The 15321-nt window shown below is 46.3% G+C and overlaps 6 protein-coding genes across 6 annotated transcripts; 4 read left to right on the top strand and 2 right to left on the bottom strand.

The window, feature by feature from the left end:
- Positions 1 to 251: 251 nt before the first annotated feature.
- AGABI2DRAFT_142912 (hypothetical protein) lies at positions 252 to 2648 on the top strand (the record flags this gene model as incomplete). The annotated part of the gene is made up of 9 exons (XM_006460713.1): positions 252 to 353; positions 487 to 814; positions 866 to 1172; positions 1229 to 1467; positions 1518 to 1789; positions 1841 to 2149; positions 2201 to 2336; positions 2385 to 2512; positions 2565 to 2648. The coding sequence occupies 9 exons, from the start codon at positions 252 to 254 to the stop codon at positions 2646 to 2648; spliced, it is 1905 nt and encodes a 634-aa protein (XP_006460776.1).
- A 239-nt stretch (positions 2649 to 2887) lies between these two features.
- Positions 2888 to 5917, top strand: AGABI2DRAFT_178210 (hypothetical protein). Its single transcript, XM_006460712.1, has 21 exons — positions 2888 to 2947; positions 3010 to 3088; positions 3147 to 3171; positions 3220 to 3263; positions 3320 to 3347; positions 3407 to 3429; positions 3486 to 3591; positions 3649 to 3661; positions 3717 to 3765; positions 3815 to 3953; positions 4009 to 4074; positions 4124 to 4245; positions 4304 to 4355; positions 4406 to 4475; positions 4532 to 4604; positions 4655 to 4755; positions 4807 to 5101; positions 5160 to 5182; positions 5232 to 5341; positions 5390 to 5694; positions 5746 to 5917. The coding sequence occupies exons 1-21, from the start codon at positions 2919 to 2921 to the stop codon at positions 5773 to 5775; spliced, it is 1782 nt and encodes a 593-aa protein (XP_006460775.1). The 5' UTR covers positions 2888 to 2918; the 3' UTR covers positions 5776 to 5917.
- A 699-nt stretch (positions 5918 to 6616) lies between these two features.
- On the bottom strand, positions 6617 to 9250 carry AGABI2DRAFT_220942 (hypothetical protein). Its single transcript, XM_006460711.1, has 9 exons — positions 8933 to 9250; positions 8787 to 8877; positions 8503 to 8708; positions 7846 to 7955; positions 7599 to 7796; positions 7500 to 7548; positions 7336 to 7443; positions 7167 to 7286; positions 6617 to 7110 (listed from the first exon to the last, which is right to left on the bottom strand). The coding sequence occupies exons 1-9, from the start codon at positions 8988 to 8990 to the stop codon at positions 6668 to 6670; spliced, it is 1383 nt and encodes a 460-aa protein (XP_006460774.1). The 5' UTR covers positions 8991 to 9250; the 3' UTR covers positions 6617 to 6667.
- A 76-nt stretch (positions 9251 to 9326) lies between these two features.
- Positions 9327 to 11412, bottom strand: AGABI2DRAFT_178209 (hypothetical protein). The gene is made up of 11 exons (XM_006460709.1): positions 11242 to 11412; positions 11105 to 11184; positions 10990 to 11056; positions 10697 to 10934; positions 10535 to 10645; positions 10313 to 10481; positions 10251 to 10259; positions 10014 to 10198; positions 9893 to 9961; positions 9574 to 9871; positions 9327 to 9522 (listed from the first exon to the last, which is right to left on the bottom strand). The coding sequence occupies exons 1-11, from the start codon at positions 11261 to 11263 to the stop codon at positions 9442 to 9444; spliced, it is 1329 nt and encodes a 442-aa protein (XP_006460772.1). The 5' UTR covers positions 11264 to 11412; the 3' UTR covers positions 9327 to 9441.
- On the top strand, positions 9577 to 9968 carry AGABI2DRAFT_185115 (hypothetical protein). Its single transcript, XM_006460710.1, has one exon. It carries the CDS (start codon positions 9624 to 9626, stop codon positions 9816 to 9818), a length of 195 nt encoding a protein of 64 aa, XP_006460773.1. The 5' UTR covers positions 9577 to 9623; the 3' UTR covers positions 9819 to 9968.
- Positions 11413 to 11752: 340 nt separating the features above from the next.
- On the top strand, positions 11753 to 15303 carry AGABI2DRAFT_178208 (hypothetical protein). The gene is made up of 13 exons (XM_006460708.1): positions 11753 to 12020; positions 12071 to 12157; positions 12206 to 12353; positions 12419 to 12630; positions 12687 to 12940; positions 12991 to 13221; positions 13286 to 13784; positions 13833 to 13913; positions 13972 to 14573; positions 14623 to 14706; positions 14760 to 14778; positions 14842 to 15162; positions 15216 to 15303. The coding sequence occupies exons 1-12, from the start codon at positions 11795 to 11797 to the stop codon at positions 14979 to 14981; spliced, it is 2583 nt and encodes an 860-aa protein (XP_006460771.1). The 5' UTR covers positions 11753 to 11794; the 3' UTR covers positions 14982 to 15162; positions 15216 to 15303.
- Positions 15304 to 15321: the final 18 nt, after the last annotated feature.

Below are 15321 nucleotides of genomic sequence, written 5' to 3'. Positions count from 1 at the left end.
TGATCATGCCTCCACCCAAGAAGAACTAGAGACGGGTAAGAAACACGGTCTCAATCTTCGTACATCGGGATTCATTAGAAATTTTGAATCATCCTTCGGTTCAAGTCGAACCTAACCTTCGTTCACATGTTAGGCTTCGCGGAGTTCCGGTTACTGTAAGTAGTCATCGATTCATAGGGAAATAATTACCGGCAAGTTCCGGACCGTGCTAATGTTGCATTATCGCCACCCAACTTCCGTTGTCTTGTACCATGTCTTTTCAAAGTTTGATATCGGGCTCAGAATGTGCTGTACCTGCAAATCCACTCTCACAAGTCCTTAAGCATACCGAAGGAGATCGAAGTCTGCAGCAGGTTAGTGGCTCAAGCTTCTTAAATCCGTCGATTGTTACCAACTTACCAAAAGGATAGGGTTGCAGGTCCTTCATCAAGCAGAGTACGCTATCATCCAAACTATTTTTCTACTACGTACTGAATATATCATCAGCTTCACCAGCTACCATCGACCGCCAGCCCGTCCGTTGCAAATGAACAGGATTTCGCCCTCGCTAGACAATTCTTTGATGGGCCAGGTTCATCCGCAGGACAATCATTTACTCTCCACCCCACTGAGCTCGCAAGGTTAAGTCAGATTCCTTCGGGCCCTGTCGGTCCAAATCATCATGACCCTTGGGTCATGGAACAACAAAAGCCACAAGCATACCGTCCCGAAGATGTTCAACAAAATGGCTGGGCCACGGAGTTCGGAGTTTCGCCTCAACTTACTTCTCCTGTTAATCCCAATGTGCAGCAGAATATGTCCTCAAGACCTGAATGTATGTTTGTATCTTTATAACCGCTGACTTTACTCATTCCTATTCCATCAGTTCAACAGCGAACCTCGTACATGTCGCCAATGGGGATGTATGGAAATTCGATGCCTATGCTTGGAAGGTCGAACGGAATGTTTTATGGCATGAACGGCGACTTCAATATAATGGAACAAGGCAAAGGCAAAGGCAAAAGCAGAGAGGCTGACTTTGAGGCGGCATTTGCCCAGGTCACAGCTTCGCTACAAGAACAAACTTCCCGGATTGAAGAAGTAAAAGATGATGTTGACGGCATCACTAGTAGTGTGGAGGGAATCAGTCTCGACAATCAACAGGTTTCTGAACAAGAGACAGACTTTAAGAAGTACGTGAAAAACCCTTTTCCTTGCTGCGGGAACATTCAATCGGCAACTTTCTTAGAGTTTGGGAAGAGTTGCAAACATCGGAACTTCCACCTCCACAAGAGGACATGGCAAAGTGGGAAGCGGAGTTTAACCAACTCATGAGTTCACAACGTGACGAACTTGAGACCGGCTATGGTACGTCCATGCAGCAAGCATGGGAGGGTGGCCTTGGTGACCTGTCGTCGGACACAGTGCCGGGAGATAGGATAGATTTTGACGACGAGGGCGTCCCTATGCTCGACCCTTATGTTTTCGGTTAGTGATTCATCTCATCCTCAATCATCTGTGCTGATTTTTTTTTGCAGAGAAGAACAACAGATATGTAGATGATCCCCCCGTACGTTCACTATTGGATGAAGCGAAAGCACTGCTAGAACAAAACGGATCTCTATCCGAGGCTGCATTAATGCTGGAAGCCGCCATTCAGAAAGGTCAGTTGGGGGAAGGAGGCTACGAAGCATGGGTTCTTCTGGGAGAAACTCGTAACATGGATGAAAGAGAAGAGGCAGGAATGAAGGCACTCATGGAAGGAGTAAGGAGGGCTGAGCGGAATGGTACTCCAGGACCTGGGATGATGGTTCGCTGAAACATTCCACTGCATAAAGTTCGCTCTCTGACACGCGTATAGTCGTTGGCCATCTCGTTCACAAATGAAGCTTATGATAAAGCATCACACTCGATGCTGTTACGCTGGTTAAGGGCCGCTTATCCTAATCACCCTATACCAGAAGATACCCTACGGGCCATGAAGACCAACAGCGCTTGGGACACACACAGTCGGGTCACTGACGTGTTCCTCGCTATTACTCGGGAACATCACAGTCAAGGTATCATAGATCCAGACCTACAAATTGGCCTCGGAGTCTTGTTCTACACCAATAGTGATTATGAACGTGCCAAAGATTGCTTCGCCACCGCACTGGGTGCTCGTCCTAGGGTAAGCTCGTACCTTACATCACTGGCCTGTTGTGAGCTCATCCATAATCAGGACTTCCTCCTCTGGAACAGGCTCGGTTCCTCGATGTCAAATGGCAACAAGCCTGAAGAAGCCCTCAGCGCATACCGGGAAGCTTTGGCGCTTCGTCCCACTTACACTCGTGCCATCTATAACGTTGGCGTAGCCTGTAAGTTCAATCGACCCTCCTGACGTCTATGTAGCTCATGCATTCCAGGCCTTAACATTGGAGCTTTCAAAGAAGCTGCTGAACATTTCCTTAGTGCCATCAGCTTACAAGAAAATAGCGCTGGTGACTCGAGCGACCAGTTGTGGTACACACTTCGTCGTGCTTTACTTTCAATGGTGAATCTTATTGTCATCTCTCCTTGATTATGCTGATGATGTTTTGCTTTAGGAACGCCCTGATCTTGCAAACATGGCTTCAGCCGAAAACAAGGCCAACTTAGATTTATTCCGGGCAGAAGGACTTGACTTTTAGTACCTGCACAGCACTGGCGTCTTGTATTCTATTGCCCGTTGGCCCAACACTCATTTACTATTACTTAAATCACTAATTTACTCATGCTGATTGGATATAAAATAACATGGGATGGTTGGACTCGGGCCGTCACCTCCTGACCAATAATTAGTCCCACACTTGGTCACTTCTCAGCCCCAAGATGTCAAACGACTTAAAAGGTGCAGGAGTCAAGTGATATTCCTGAGTTACTCCGAAACCCCGATTACTCTCTGATAACTTATACTGACCATGGCAGAATCAACAGGAGACGTCCGCATGTCAGTCGATACCAACCAGTCTTTGTCCCTCAGATTACTTACGCGATCACCCTTGCATCTAGACATGAAATTCCCAAGAGGAACCCAGGTGGCCAAGAGGGTCAACTGAATAAGATATCATGTCGGATAACACAGAACAAGGTTTGTTATGATTCAGCAGTACCCTGCAGGCTCAAATTATAAGCTTGTGTTGTACTAGATTCATGGAGGCGCCCAGGCTATGCGTGAGTGCTATTCGTATAGGGCTGGAAAATCTGACAACTTATAATTAGTCTATGCCGTTGGGTTGACGGAAAATGACATGAATAAACCTCAAGTGAATAATTAGTGAACGAACGGTTCATGTCATGTTCTGATAAAGCGTATCTTTAGATCGGCATCTCTCCCGTGTGGTGGGAAGGTGAGCGCTGGAAACCCTCATCATCTCGTTTAAGCTATTGAAACACCCGGGATCGCTAGGGAATCCTTGCAACGCCCACCTTGTATGTCCCTGCACTTGATTTTTGATTCCACATAACATACCAGATGTTATGCTCAGCTCGATTTAGCGAAAAATGTCAAAGACGGCTGTAAAGAAGAAGATCTTGTTGGTCTGATTTTTAACACCATCGGTGTCAGCGATGCCATTACTATGGGTACAGATGGTAAGCCTCCCTTGTCTTCACTGTTAGCAAACTGAGAGTAACTGACCACGTCTGAAGGGATGAGATACTCGTATGCACCAATTCTGTGTTCAAATTCCGTGAATTGATACCCTTTCCACCTAAAGTCTTCCTAGTCGTGATATCATTGCAGACTCTATCGAGGCGGTCGTGATGGTTCGTGATACCCTTGGTGCTCGTTCCACTTTCCTGACCAAAGGCTTAGGCTCAACACTACGATGGTAACATTTCCATCCCGGGATGCGACAAAAACATGCCAGGCTGTTTGATGGCTGCTGCACGCCATAATCGCCCCACCATCATTGTATACGGCGGAACCATCCAAGCAGGTACCCGACACGTCGGTTCGTAGTTGTCTTCATGTCCTCGACAACATGTCGGTAAAGAGATATGCGACAGATTGTCCATCTATGGATAAAGCTAAAGGTGGCACGGTAAACATTTCCGACGCCTTCGAGTCCTATGGCAGGTTCACATCGGTACTTATTTGAATCAAGCTAAGACTTGACTCTAGGCGCCTTTGCCGTTGGCAAGATTAATGATGAAGAACGGTTTGATGTCGTTAGACATGCTTGTCCTGGTCCTGGTGCTTGCGGAGGTATGTTTACTGCGAATACTATGAGCTCTGCCTTGGAAGTAAGGAAAAATTGCGGTGGTAATGGCAGTACACTGATATGACTTGCACTTTCACTAGGTCCTTGGAATGTCCCTGCCTTATTCCTCGAGTACCCCTGCTATGTACCCTGGTAAGCAGCTTGTCATTATTGCACTACAGTGTCAATAAATATCTCACTAGGAAAGGCCCATGAATGTTTCAGGGCTGCTAAATATCTAAAGCGACTCCTCGAGCTGGATATCAAACCCAGGTAGGTTGTAATATTCCGTCGTCTTGTACTCGAGTTATGCTGAGTGACCGTGAAAGGGATATCATGACCCGGCAATCTTTCTTAAATGCGATCGTCATCGTCACTGTTCTAGGAGGGTCCACTAACTCAGTGCGTAAATGCTAGTGATGATATATCCTCATTCCAGACGTCTTCAACAGGTGCTTCACTTACTAGCTATGGCACGGGCGGCCGAGGTTGAACTCACTATTGATGATTTTCAAATGATCGCCGACAAAACACCTCTCCTCGCGGACCTCATGTGAGTCTCGAATTGCGACAGCTCTACATGCTTCTGACTAGAATGCTGCAGGCCTTCAGGAAAATACTACATGGAAGACATTCACCGCATCGGCGGTATTCCTGCTATCGTCAAGTATCTTCTCAAACACACCGATCTCATAGATGGCTCTCAGCTTACCGTCACGGGAAAGACTCTCGCAGAGAATTTGGTGGATGTTCCCGAGCTCGAGTTCGAGAAGCAAGATGTTTTCAGGAGTTTGGAAAATCCTATCAAGCCCACGGGTCACCTCAATATTTTGAGAGGCAATCTTGCACCTGGAACCGCCGTAGCTAAGCTGACGGGCAAGGAGGGTTTGAGCTTCGAGGTATATCTGTCTATAGCTAGCTCTTCTCTTGAGCCAGTCACTCACGAGTGTATTGCAGGGTGTTGCCAGATGTTATGACCGGTATGTCGTCTCCTCTTTCCTGGTTTCTCAATGTAATGACAATTCGCAGTCTCGACGAGTTCTATCCCGCTCTTGAAGCAGGCGAGATCAAACCCGGAATGGTTATCATTTTCAGGTACCAAGGACCTAAGGGTGGACCAGGGATGCCAGAAATGTTAGGTATCTATCTATCTTCTCCCACTTTACATTCTTCTCAGAGATTTCCAGGCCCCACTGGAGCTCTCGCAGGCGCAGGTCTATTGGGTAAAACAGCTCTCATAACTGATGGCCGATTCTCAGGAGCCAGTCGTGGGTTCATTATTGGGCATGTCGTTCCCGAAGCCAGAGTCGGTGGCCCTATTGCACTTGTTCAGGACGGCGACAAGATCGTGATTGATTCGCAGGCGAGGGTTATCAACTGGCTTGTTGATGAGGAAGAACAGAAGAGGCGTAAAGCTCTTTGGGATGCGTCTGATAAAAATAAGTTGAATGTGAGACGCGGTATTCTACTGAGATATGCCAGAGATGTGGCAGTGAGTTCCATTTTGCCGGATTACTTCGCATTGTTATTGAATTTTGTGCAGCCTGCCAGTCAAGGTGGTTACTGTGATTGAACGTGGCATATACGGCCAAAACGTCACGATTAGCATGCGTCTAATATCATTATATACATTGTAGGTGTATACAGATGGAAAGAAGAACCTCAACGATTGTCCATTATTGATGAAGCAATTAAAACCATCCTTACTGTTTTCCCCTCGTTCTGTACCGCTTTGGCGGAGAAATATTTGGTAAATCAGGCAAAGTGGACAATATTGGTTTCTCATCCTCGGCTCCTTCGCGTATACCACTTTTTTCGCCTGGACCGGTGGGGTCATCATTTCGACGAACATGCCCCACGCGTATTTCCTTTCCGAAGCTATCCTTCCCCGCAGCCGGAGCAGTTTCATACTCTGGTCTTCGTTGGTTGAAAAACGTAACCGGGTCTGGGGGAATGACTACTCTCTCTATCCCGGGCCTCGTTTTGAGCTCTGGTGGCGGCAGTCCTGCAGCTATCGCAGTATTTTTCTGCTTTCGTCTGTTGGATCGTTTTCGAAAATATATTATGAATCCTATTGTCCATGCTAGAAGAAGCACTCCACCGCAGACGCTCCCAGCTATGATTGGAGTTTTAGCTGATTTTCTGCTATAAATTTGCTCTCTTGATTATGCTTGAATACCATGGAGCGAAAAACATACCCAGGATGAGATGATTTCACAGACGAGTTAGTGGCTCTGGCATACTGCGCATGCGACTCAGACTGAAAAGAAAAAGCTTATGAAGTTTCATGTCAGCGACAGTGCAGAGAACTTTCAAGAGCGAAAAGACGTACGTGAGCTTGAGGCGTAAACCATATGTACCTCAATGGTGGAATAAAGAGAGCTTTGTGAGTTCAGACACCATGAGGAGGCGGTATGTGGATATAAATAGACAGATGATATATGCAATCATTGTCGTCCTACTATTTACATCCTGGTCATGTCCACTGTCTCGTCCGTAGTACCAGCCAGCTGCAATTCATGCACACTTTCCAACCCGACGCCTTTCAGAACCTTCCCGACTCCATGCGCCTTCACGTTCTCCAGGTTCTCATCCGCCAACAGGAGTAACAATCCGGCAAAACCCAAAGAATTTACAGGGATCACGTCCCCCTTTTCTGGAAGACTATAAGCCTCACACCGACGTGGTATCAGGTGCATGTGTTCTAGAGTGAAAATCACGTTATATGATGGCCTCCCTATAGGATAATCGGGTGCATGTCGAACGGTCGATATGCCTAGATCTAACAAAGCAAGAAAAGCTTCTGTCAATGTTCGTCCGAGTTTTTCACCATCCTCATATTGTAGGTCATGCGGCAGACGGAATACATGGTTGGCATATGGAAGTTTGGATATCGTGAAGGGTTTTGCTACATACTCGATTATTAATGACACAGAAGATAGCAGCGTGAATAGCGGGACGAACAGGGTGTTTGAATATTTGTCGTTCTTGCGAGGCGTTCAATGGGTGGCCCTGCTTCGGTTGGATCGATAGGGAAGAATTGGATGTGTTTGTGAGGTTGACTGGCTCCGCTGAAGTCCCCGCCTGTATAGATTTTACTGGACTGAAATGAAAGTTGCCAAGAAATACCAACAATTGTAGAAAGCAAAGAATTTTATCCCCGTCTTGCGCGCCTCTACCAGAAGCTTGTAAGTTTGTACTAGATCTTGCGGAAGCAAGGCGGATGACTGGGACTGATACTCTATGATATAATGCATCAATAATATATACTTCTTTGCGACCTGCAAAATCTCGTACCTTTTGAAATAAGGAGGAAATGGTTTGGGACCACAGAAAATTTGTTCATCTGTGACATAGAGTTGATTATCGGGTTGCATTGTTCGCATACTCGCATACCAGAACAACATATTCATCTTCGGAGTCCTCATCCCTCAATTCTCCGACATAGAGGTTCTCATTATAGGGTGGCATGAACGGATCGATAGGTTTTGTTCGCGGCAAGACATTTGGGCTGATACTGGCAGTCACGGTTGGATCGGGCACCGCAGCTCGCTGAGGCTTGCTTTTGAGGGCAGGACACACACGAATTTGAAACTTGTGAACGCGAAATATAGATGAGTAAGTGGCAAGAAGGAAAGCTTACCTCGAGATCAGTATCGGCGTCGCGATGGTGAACCACTGTAGACGGGAAAAACAAGAGATCACCGCTCTCTTTTGCTTTCCTGTATTGGCCCGGAATTTTTGACACGATTGCTGCATGCGCCATTGCAGGGCTGATATACGCACGCGATTCAAAGAGATTCTATCTGATGTAAGTAGTCCAAGTGATAGGCAAGCTGATAGAATCTTTTAAGTGGCTCTTTCCACTTCGGGACCCTTAGCAAAAAAAGACAGCACTTTGTGAAAGAATCAAGTCGAAGTATTATACAATGTGCATCAGTTACCAGTAACAAGATGCATAAAGGCTGAACTTGGTTCGGGAAAAAAAAGAGCGTTGGTAAAAGAAAGAAAAAGCTATGTATCCCCCCTCTTCTCCTACGTCCAAGATCAGCAGACTTTGAACAATATGTCTGATTCTTTGGCGAGGAGCTGTTTGAATGGTGCAGATGATTGTAGAGGGGACAGCCTCATGGCTCACGCCATCCCCCCTTTCTCTCTATTCCCTTTCGCATCTGCTATCGTCTCTCCCAGTGCTACTGCACGCCCGTAAATCCCTATGGCTAGCAATGACCAGATTGCAGCATTCGTTCCCTAATATAATAATGAGATACTCAGGCCACATCGAAACGACCATGACGACTTGCCTGATAGAACAAAATATTAAGGAAAGTCTGGAAAAACAACAACACCATCCTGACAACAATATTCCTGTATATCGGTAGTTTCTTCATCAACGGTAAGGGCCATTCCAAAGCCAGGATGAAAAATCCCAACAACATGGCGAAGATTTGGACAACAGGAACTTTGACAATGACAGTTATAAATGGCGCGACATTGGGTCCGGGTCTATATTCATTAAGGTGATATAGACATTGGAAATTAATGACGAGCTTTATTAATCAGGGTAAAGAACGATTGACGTACTGAGCCCCTCCAGGGTTGCGCAAAGTACTACCAATGAAGTCCCAGAAGAATTTACGATAGAAGAGTCCCCAATATGCAGCCCAAATACCATCTGTCCCAGGCGAGTCAACCACTGCCGTACTCCACCGGTCAAGGGAGCTACTTACATATTGTTGCGGTGATAGAGACGAGGCGAGCATGTTCATGCCAGATAAGTTTTCCCATTTTGAAAATAGTTCTTAAGATCGAGAAGACGGGGAGATGTTGTGCACGCAGTGGACAAGAGAAAGTCGAGAGCACGGCTCAGCTTGGTGGAACCAGAATGTAGAGGGAAACGAGTATCAAACACCAGAGGAAAATACTGTAGCGAAAATGAAGGAGGCTCGGCTTCAAGCTGGCCAAAGGAAAGAGTGAAAAAAAAGAGAAAAAGAAAGAGCTCGAAAGAACACAAAAGACGGAAAGAAAGAGTGGCTCCAAGGCCACCACTTGTTTCCTCTTGTTTCGGAGTTCGAACTGACTCCTGATCACGACCTGTGCTGCATCTTAGCAACCCTTGAATGGCTACGATCATATCTCTTGTTGCTATAAACATAGGCTAACCCTACTTATAGAATTATATGTCCAACAGGAATGATTACATAGTGCCAACATGAAGTCAAGTCCAAACATTGTACTACTACTGCAACGAGCCGATATCAAGCACAGGGGGCCGTGGAGGCCGTGGAGGGCGCAGTGGGCGCTGTAGAGACAGAGTATTCTATATATTGGTTATAACAGAATTGCTGAGGCCGTTAGATGTTTCACTCACCTGGGTTGTTTGAGGCACAACAGGGGGGGCGGTAAGAATTGACCATTGTGATGATGCAACAGATGCCATCCCTCTCCCCTCGAATGACTTTCCGCTCCCTGGGGATTCAGGACCATCATAATAGCTGGGAGCGACAGAAAGTTTCGAAACTCGCTTTTGATCAAAATCCGACCGTCGCACTGGTGCCAGAAACGTCGGGGTTGGGAATACAAAAGCTGGGTTCTGCATCGGCAAAGCAGGTGTGACAGGGGATAGACATGATCCGTTGATACTTGACATCCGGCGTTGGCGTCGCTGTCTGAAGATCAAGAAAGCACACAATGTAAGTAATAATAAGGCAATCGCGCCAGCGACCGCGGAAACAGCGATAACCGTCGTGCGACTAGGCCTATGCCACGCGTTGATCAAAGTCAGAACAAGTGAAGCAAAGCCGAACTTACTTGATACCAGGAATGTCTGACGAGTGGGGAGATGGTTCAAGGGATGGTTCGAAGGAGTTTCTTGCACCAGATATACTGGAGTAAACTACAAAAGAGTCGACATCGATGAAACGTCTATTGTTTCCGCTTGGCCTTTTCGAGACAACCATGGTATGCTGTCCATTCGGGAGGCCATCTGCCCAGAACTAAAGGCTGGTTAACCAAGCACATTATCATAAGTAATCGCATAATGCATACGAGTAGCACCTGATGATACTTATATCAATAAACACTGTAGAGTTTTATTAATATATTCTTACCGGTGTTCTCACTGCGTTGACTCGACTGCTAGTACCGGGGGGCATTATTACGGTTTTGTCGTCAATAATTACGGATATATCGGCATGATCGGGTGAGGCAGTGCCGTATAACGCGATTGCGTTTCCGGAGAATTGTACTGAAGCGGAAGCATCTGCCGCCTGTGAGTAGCTAGTCGCAGAAGATAAGTCTTTCAGTTAGAGGGAACAGGTTAAAATCTATACTGAAGTGTGCTGTTCTGAAATTCGAGCCTCGTATTCACGTCCCATGCGGCCGCAGGGAGGTAAGTGATTTTTGGGTCGGTGTCGTCTATAGTTGTGATAATTGACTTTTCGCTATGATTGTATTAGGCCACCATAATGGTATGGCAGGTTGTACAAACGCACCCAGCGGAGCCAATTTGTGTTTCAAATATAATGGCGTCAATGTCAACAAGAGTCCCACCAGAGTTAGTTAAGACTAGAGTATGATCATCATCTGGGAGGCCTGAAGCAACAGCGAGGGTGTTGTTGACCGGAGAAGATTCAGGGACAGGATTGCCATCATAAAGTTGCCGTCCATCAAGAGAAAGAGAAAAAGAACCATATCCAGGTCGTCTACCTCCAAAGATTGTAAATCCTACACCTATGGTGGACACTGATCATTGGCAGTTGCAAGATAAATAGTAGACAGAACCGACCACGAAACTTGAAGGTGGCGGTCGCGCCTTTTGTAGAACTCAGATGATACGAGCCACCCGAGTAAAGCTGAGTTTGGCATGAGTTAACGTAAGGGCGTGCAACATGCTCACACACCGTAGCCATTGTGTCATTGAATGGGGCGTCCCGCCACGCATCTTCTGGTGCATACTGGATTAGAGGAGAACAATCCTCGACTAGAACAGAATCGTCATCGTGATCCCAGGCCATGACCATAGTATAAAATCTCTTACCTAGAATGGATTGGAGGGCCATCTAGGCCGAAACGAAAAATGTCAAATTCGAAGCGAAAACAAAAAGGGAAGGGGAAAGGACGTAAGAAAGAAAAAGGTGGAGAAAGAAAGAGTGAAAATGGAGTTCCAAGCTGTTGGCTTGTTCCAGCTCTCAAAGGTGAGAGACAACAGACAGGTCGACCAGTCGAACGTCGAGCGGGGGGCGTGAGCCATATGTATACTTAAATAGTCTGGGTACCGACCATCAGAGATGTGAATGATGGTTAAGTTTCAGTCATTAGATGTGGATGGACAGCTTGAAATATTATTTGATTGGGTAATGCCAGGGGTGAATATTCATCCCTGGCAATGCTCATCCATCGATGAATGAGCATTGAAAAGTGCCGAGATCATAGATGCAAAGCATATCGCTATCAGTCTGGCTGTGTGCAAGAAGATAATGGCAAGAGGCAGAGGACAAGGCTGTACTGAACACAGCACAATCATTTCCATCTTTGGAACTGGACTTACTTATAATCATTGTCCTCGCCGCTCGTCTCTCTCTCACTCTAGCATGGCGAAGCCCAAGCTAGGCGCAAAATCCGCGTCGAAGGATCTCGTGAAACTTGGCCCTCGTGAGGTCTTTGTCGATGCCGATAAAGCTCGGAAGCTGAGAGAGGTCAAGCCAACGACCTCGCGCGCTCTCGTGTTGCGCAATGGAAAATACGGTGTCCAGGGGCGGGGTAGCCTCTCCTTAATGTCCAAAATCAGTGGAAGAGAGAAACTGGATCTACTAGCTGGTACGTTGGCCGTTAACCTGTCCATGAGTCCCTCACCACCGGATCCACAGAGGATCTCGTCGATAGAACGAGCAAGGCCGTGGCAGCGCCCTTTGATATTGAAAAGTGTATCCGAATAGCGGAATCGCAGTATGACGGTGAGTCAATCTTCTTCCGTTCGTTTAGGTATTAAATCTCCCGTTAAGCTTATTTGGGGGACGTATCCAATCTTCGCGACACCGAAATGTTCTTCAACATAATTTCTGAAGAATGTGTAGCGCAGACGCGTTATGATTCAAAGAGGTCCGAGCCGGAGAATGATCCAAGCTCTATCGCCAAGGTAATCGCTACTAGGTTCGTGATTTTCATATTTGTATGTCTATCTATCACTTCTTCATGCTGACAGTCTTATATCTTAGGATACACAATCAGTATATGATGACTTCTGCGTGGAAGATTGTTAGAAATATCATCCGTGAGCTCGTGCAGCGAGGGATGTCAAATAAGAATTACAAGGCCGTTCTTCGAAATGACAAGAAAATACGTAGCCTCTATCTGGCATTAACTCACATGGTGGACTTGATGGTGGAAATAAATCAGCAACGGTTTTCGATGTTGGCCTTGAATTCCAGTGAGTTTGATAATCCAATACTTTGTCCCCTTACCTGACTTACGAGGTCTCACTAGCGCATTACGCCAAATATTTCAAGCGACAGGAAAGCGAAGACCCAGCGACAGGACCCAACATAATCTTTGACCACCATGAGCTCAGAGAAGCGGCTCTTTCATTCATAGACTCTATCATCATTGAGCTGTGTTTCCCTCAAGCACCTTACCCGAGATTTGTCCTCTACCAAATTCTGCATGACGCAGCTGAAGAATCACCCAAAGACACCAAAAGGTTTTCTCAGTTGATGTGGAACGCTGTCGGTGACCTATCAGTGAGTTTTATCAGAAAGTGTACCGACGGAACCTGACAGTGGCAAGAAAGGAATGTGTTGAATTACAACAAATCTTGGAGATGGCGATGCTCACTCCGGAGGCAAAAGATTGGGGATCGGAAGGTGTAGAGTTGCCAACGGTATTTGACGAGTGGAAGCACGCCCAAATACTATCCTCGAAGGCAGTTGAAGAATATAGCAACTTCAAGGACTTAGTTTATCCCCTCACCAGGAGCTTCAAAAAGATTGTGCTGAACCAAATATGGGGTAAAATTGACCAGGTAAGCAAAAGCGATATCCCATACCATGACCGCTTATGATATATGATCCATGTTCTATGATTAGAATTACCTCAAGGTATCTGGGAAGGACATTGATGATCTCTGGCAACTTAAGGGATCACAAGAAGCCATTGCTCAATGGACAAGCTACTACCGCGGACCAGAGAATGGGAACGACTCTGACGAAGAGAAAAACAAAAAAGTACGACCTTTTAAAGCAAAGCCTGGGTCAGGAAAAGAAACAAAAAAACCTTTGGCTATCGCTAATTTCGCTGAAGCGGAGTTCGAAGATATGCCCGAACTTCAAACTATGTCAAACAGTTCCGATGAATACAGTTCCGAGGATGATTCGGTTTCGGAAGCGGATTATATTGAAAGCGATAGTGACGATAGTGGTTACGACACAGAGGAAGAGGATGAAATAAGGGAATTGTTGAGAGAGGCCATGGATATTGCACATGAAAAAGCTTGGTTTAATCCAATTAACGTGAATGTAGAGGTCAGGGAGATTAGCGAGGCTCAGGATGCTAACCCATTTCTCAGCCTATTGAGCTCTATGAAAGGTTGGTTGTGAATGGTATCGCGTATGCGGGGTACTGACCCAATTATAGGACGCATCTTTCAGTCAAGTTCCCAATTGAAGGTGCCCACTCCTTCCGGCAAACCTAGAGCGAAGGCACCTGCGAAGATGCGTAAGTGTTGAACTTGACGAAAGGCAAACTTGGTGTATCGATCATAGCATAACCACAGCCCAGAGTCAGAAAGCGACAGTCGAGGATGTGACCGACGAAGACGAGCCACACGTGCCAGGGAAAAAGAAGAAGAAGAAGTACAAAAAGAAGAAGAAGAATAATTCAATCTCAACCACCGGTGAATACGATGCTCATGATAACACTATTCCGTCATCGCCGCCGCCCGTGGCTCGCTCCGAACCAGCGGCAACACGACCACGGTCTCCAATCACACCTACTAAACAGAAGAAACCGCCAATAACGCCAACAAAAGCTAAATCTGCACCGCCGAAAATTTCATCAGCTGCCTTGCCTGCATTCGAGACTGCTACGAATATCCATGGCCAATCCGCCCGCACATACTTGTCATCGATTGAGCCACATAAAGTGAAACCAAAGACTCGGAGCGACCAACCATCTGTCCTTACAAAGGAGGAAGGGAAAACAGAGAGTTCCGATAAACAAAATTCAGAACTAGATGCGAAGGAACAGCACGCTGCAAGATGTAGCTGGTTTTCACGCCTGCCCCGCAAAACGGCCAATTTTATGCATCAACTCCTCCGGACTTCGGATGACGTGAAGCAGGGCAAAAGCGGCATGAGATGGGATGATTTTGTGAAGGTAGACCTGCCTATGGTCAAATGCGAGACTAGGCTAACATTGTGATAAGCTCATGACGGAAATGGGTTTCGATTATGACCCTAGCACGGCGGGCTCCAGCGTGCGGTTCATTCCTCCAGGAAAAGATGACCACGTTCGTTTGTTCCCTGAGCTTTCTCTCCTAAGTATACTTATTCTTCTTTGCAGCCAATAACCTTCCATAAGCGTACGTCGCTCCGATCATATCTGTTCTGTGGTTGTCGACCTTGATGAATTCTTTTTCTTCCAGCGCATCCGAAAGCATATGTTGAAGCTTGGTTGTTGAGAAGCTTTGCAAAGCGTCTGAAGAAAAGATACGGTTGGGATGAAGACGCCTTCATAAGTGGGGCAGAAAGTTTTGTCCCTGAGCCTGAAAAGGAAGACCGGTAATAAGAGAGTTTTAGATTCTCTGAACTTGGATGTGCTGCCCAGCTCAAACAAACAGGTAATTGTAGGATGCCAATGACAGATATGAACAGCACGGGACTCGGGGGTTTTCATGTGGATCATGTAATGATTACGAATTGACTATAATGGCCTTGATCTTCCACATATTGCTGAGTTTTTCGACCTGGAATACGCGAGGAACTCAGAAATAAGTCGTACAGACTGATGTTTACTCGCCAAGGGAATGAATCCATCCTCCCGAATGACATCACCAACGACGTGTTCTAGTACGTCAAGCGGTAAATTATAGATAGATGTAGCCTCTTGAAGAGCTGTAATCGTG

Source organism: Agaricus bisporus (assembly GCF_000300575.1).
Source record: "Agaricus bisporus var. bisporus H97 unplaced genomic scaffold AGABI2scaffold_5, whole genome shotgun sequence".
Lineage (NCBI taxonomy): Eukaryota > Fungi > Basidiomycota > Agaricomycetes > Agaricales > Agaricaceae > Agaricus > Agaricus bisporus.
Note: the sequence above shows the minus strand (reverse complement) of the source record. Positions and strands in the feature narration are given on the sequence as shown.

Coding starts and splice junctions, on each gene's coding strand:
- AGABI2DRAFT_185115 (XM_006460710.1), top strand. CDS start 9,624: ATGATGCAACAGATGCCATCCCTCTCCCCTCGAATGACTTTCCGCTCC.
- AGABI2DRAFT_178208 (XM_006460708.1), top strand. CDS start 11,795: ATGGCGAAGCCCAAGCTAGGCGCAAAATCCGCGTCGAAGGATCTCGTG. Junction 12,631..12,686: donor GATGTTGGCCTTGAATTCCA/GTGAGTTTGATA, acceptor AGGTCTCACTAG/CGCATTACGCCAAATATTTC. Junction 12,941..12,990: donor ACGCTGTCGGTGACCTATCA/GTGAGTTTTATC, acceptor GTGGCAAGAAAG/GAATGTGTTGAATTACAACA.
- AGABI2DRAFT_220942 (XM_006460711.1), bottom strand. CDS start 8,990: ATGGGAAAACTTATCTGGCATGAACATGCTCGCCTCGTCTCTATCACC. Junction 7,797..7,845: donor ACGCCGATACTGATCTCGAG/GTAAGCTTTCCT, acceptor CGCGTTCACAAG/TTTCAAATTCGTGTGTGTCC. Junction 7,287..7,335: donor ATTCTTTGCTTTCTACAATT/GTTGGTATTTCT, acceptor AAATCTATACAG/GCGGGGACTTCAGCGGAGCC.
- AGABI2DRAFT_178209 (XM_006460709.1), bottom strand. CDS start 11,263: ATGGCCCTCCAATCCATTCTAG. Junction 10,935..10,989: donor CGCCACCTTCAAGTTTCGTG/GTCGGTTCTGTC, acceptor TGTCCACCATAG/GTGTAGGATTTACAATCTTT. Junction 10,482..10,534: donor TTTCAGAACAGCACACTTCA/GTATAGATTTTA, acceptor TTCTGCGACTAG/CTACTCACAGGCGGCAGATG.
- AGABI2DRAFT_178210 (XM_006460712.1), top strand. CDS start 2,919: ATGGCAGAATCAACAGGAGACGTCCGCAT. Junction 2,948..3,009: donor TCAACAGGAGACGTCCGCAT/GTCAGTCGATAC, acceptor CCTTGCATCTAG/ACATGAAATTCCCAAGAGGA. Junction 3,264..3,319: donor ATGACATGAATAAACCTCAA/GTGAATAATTAG, acceptor GCGTATCTTTAG/ATCGGCATCTCTCCCGTGTG.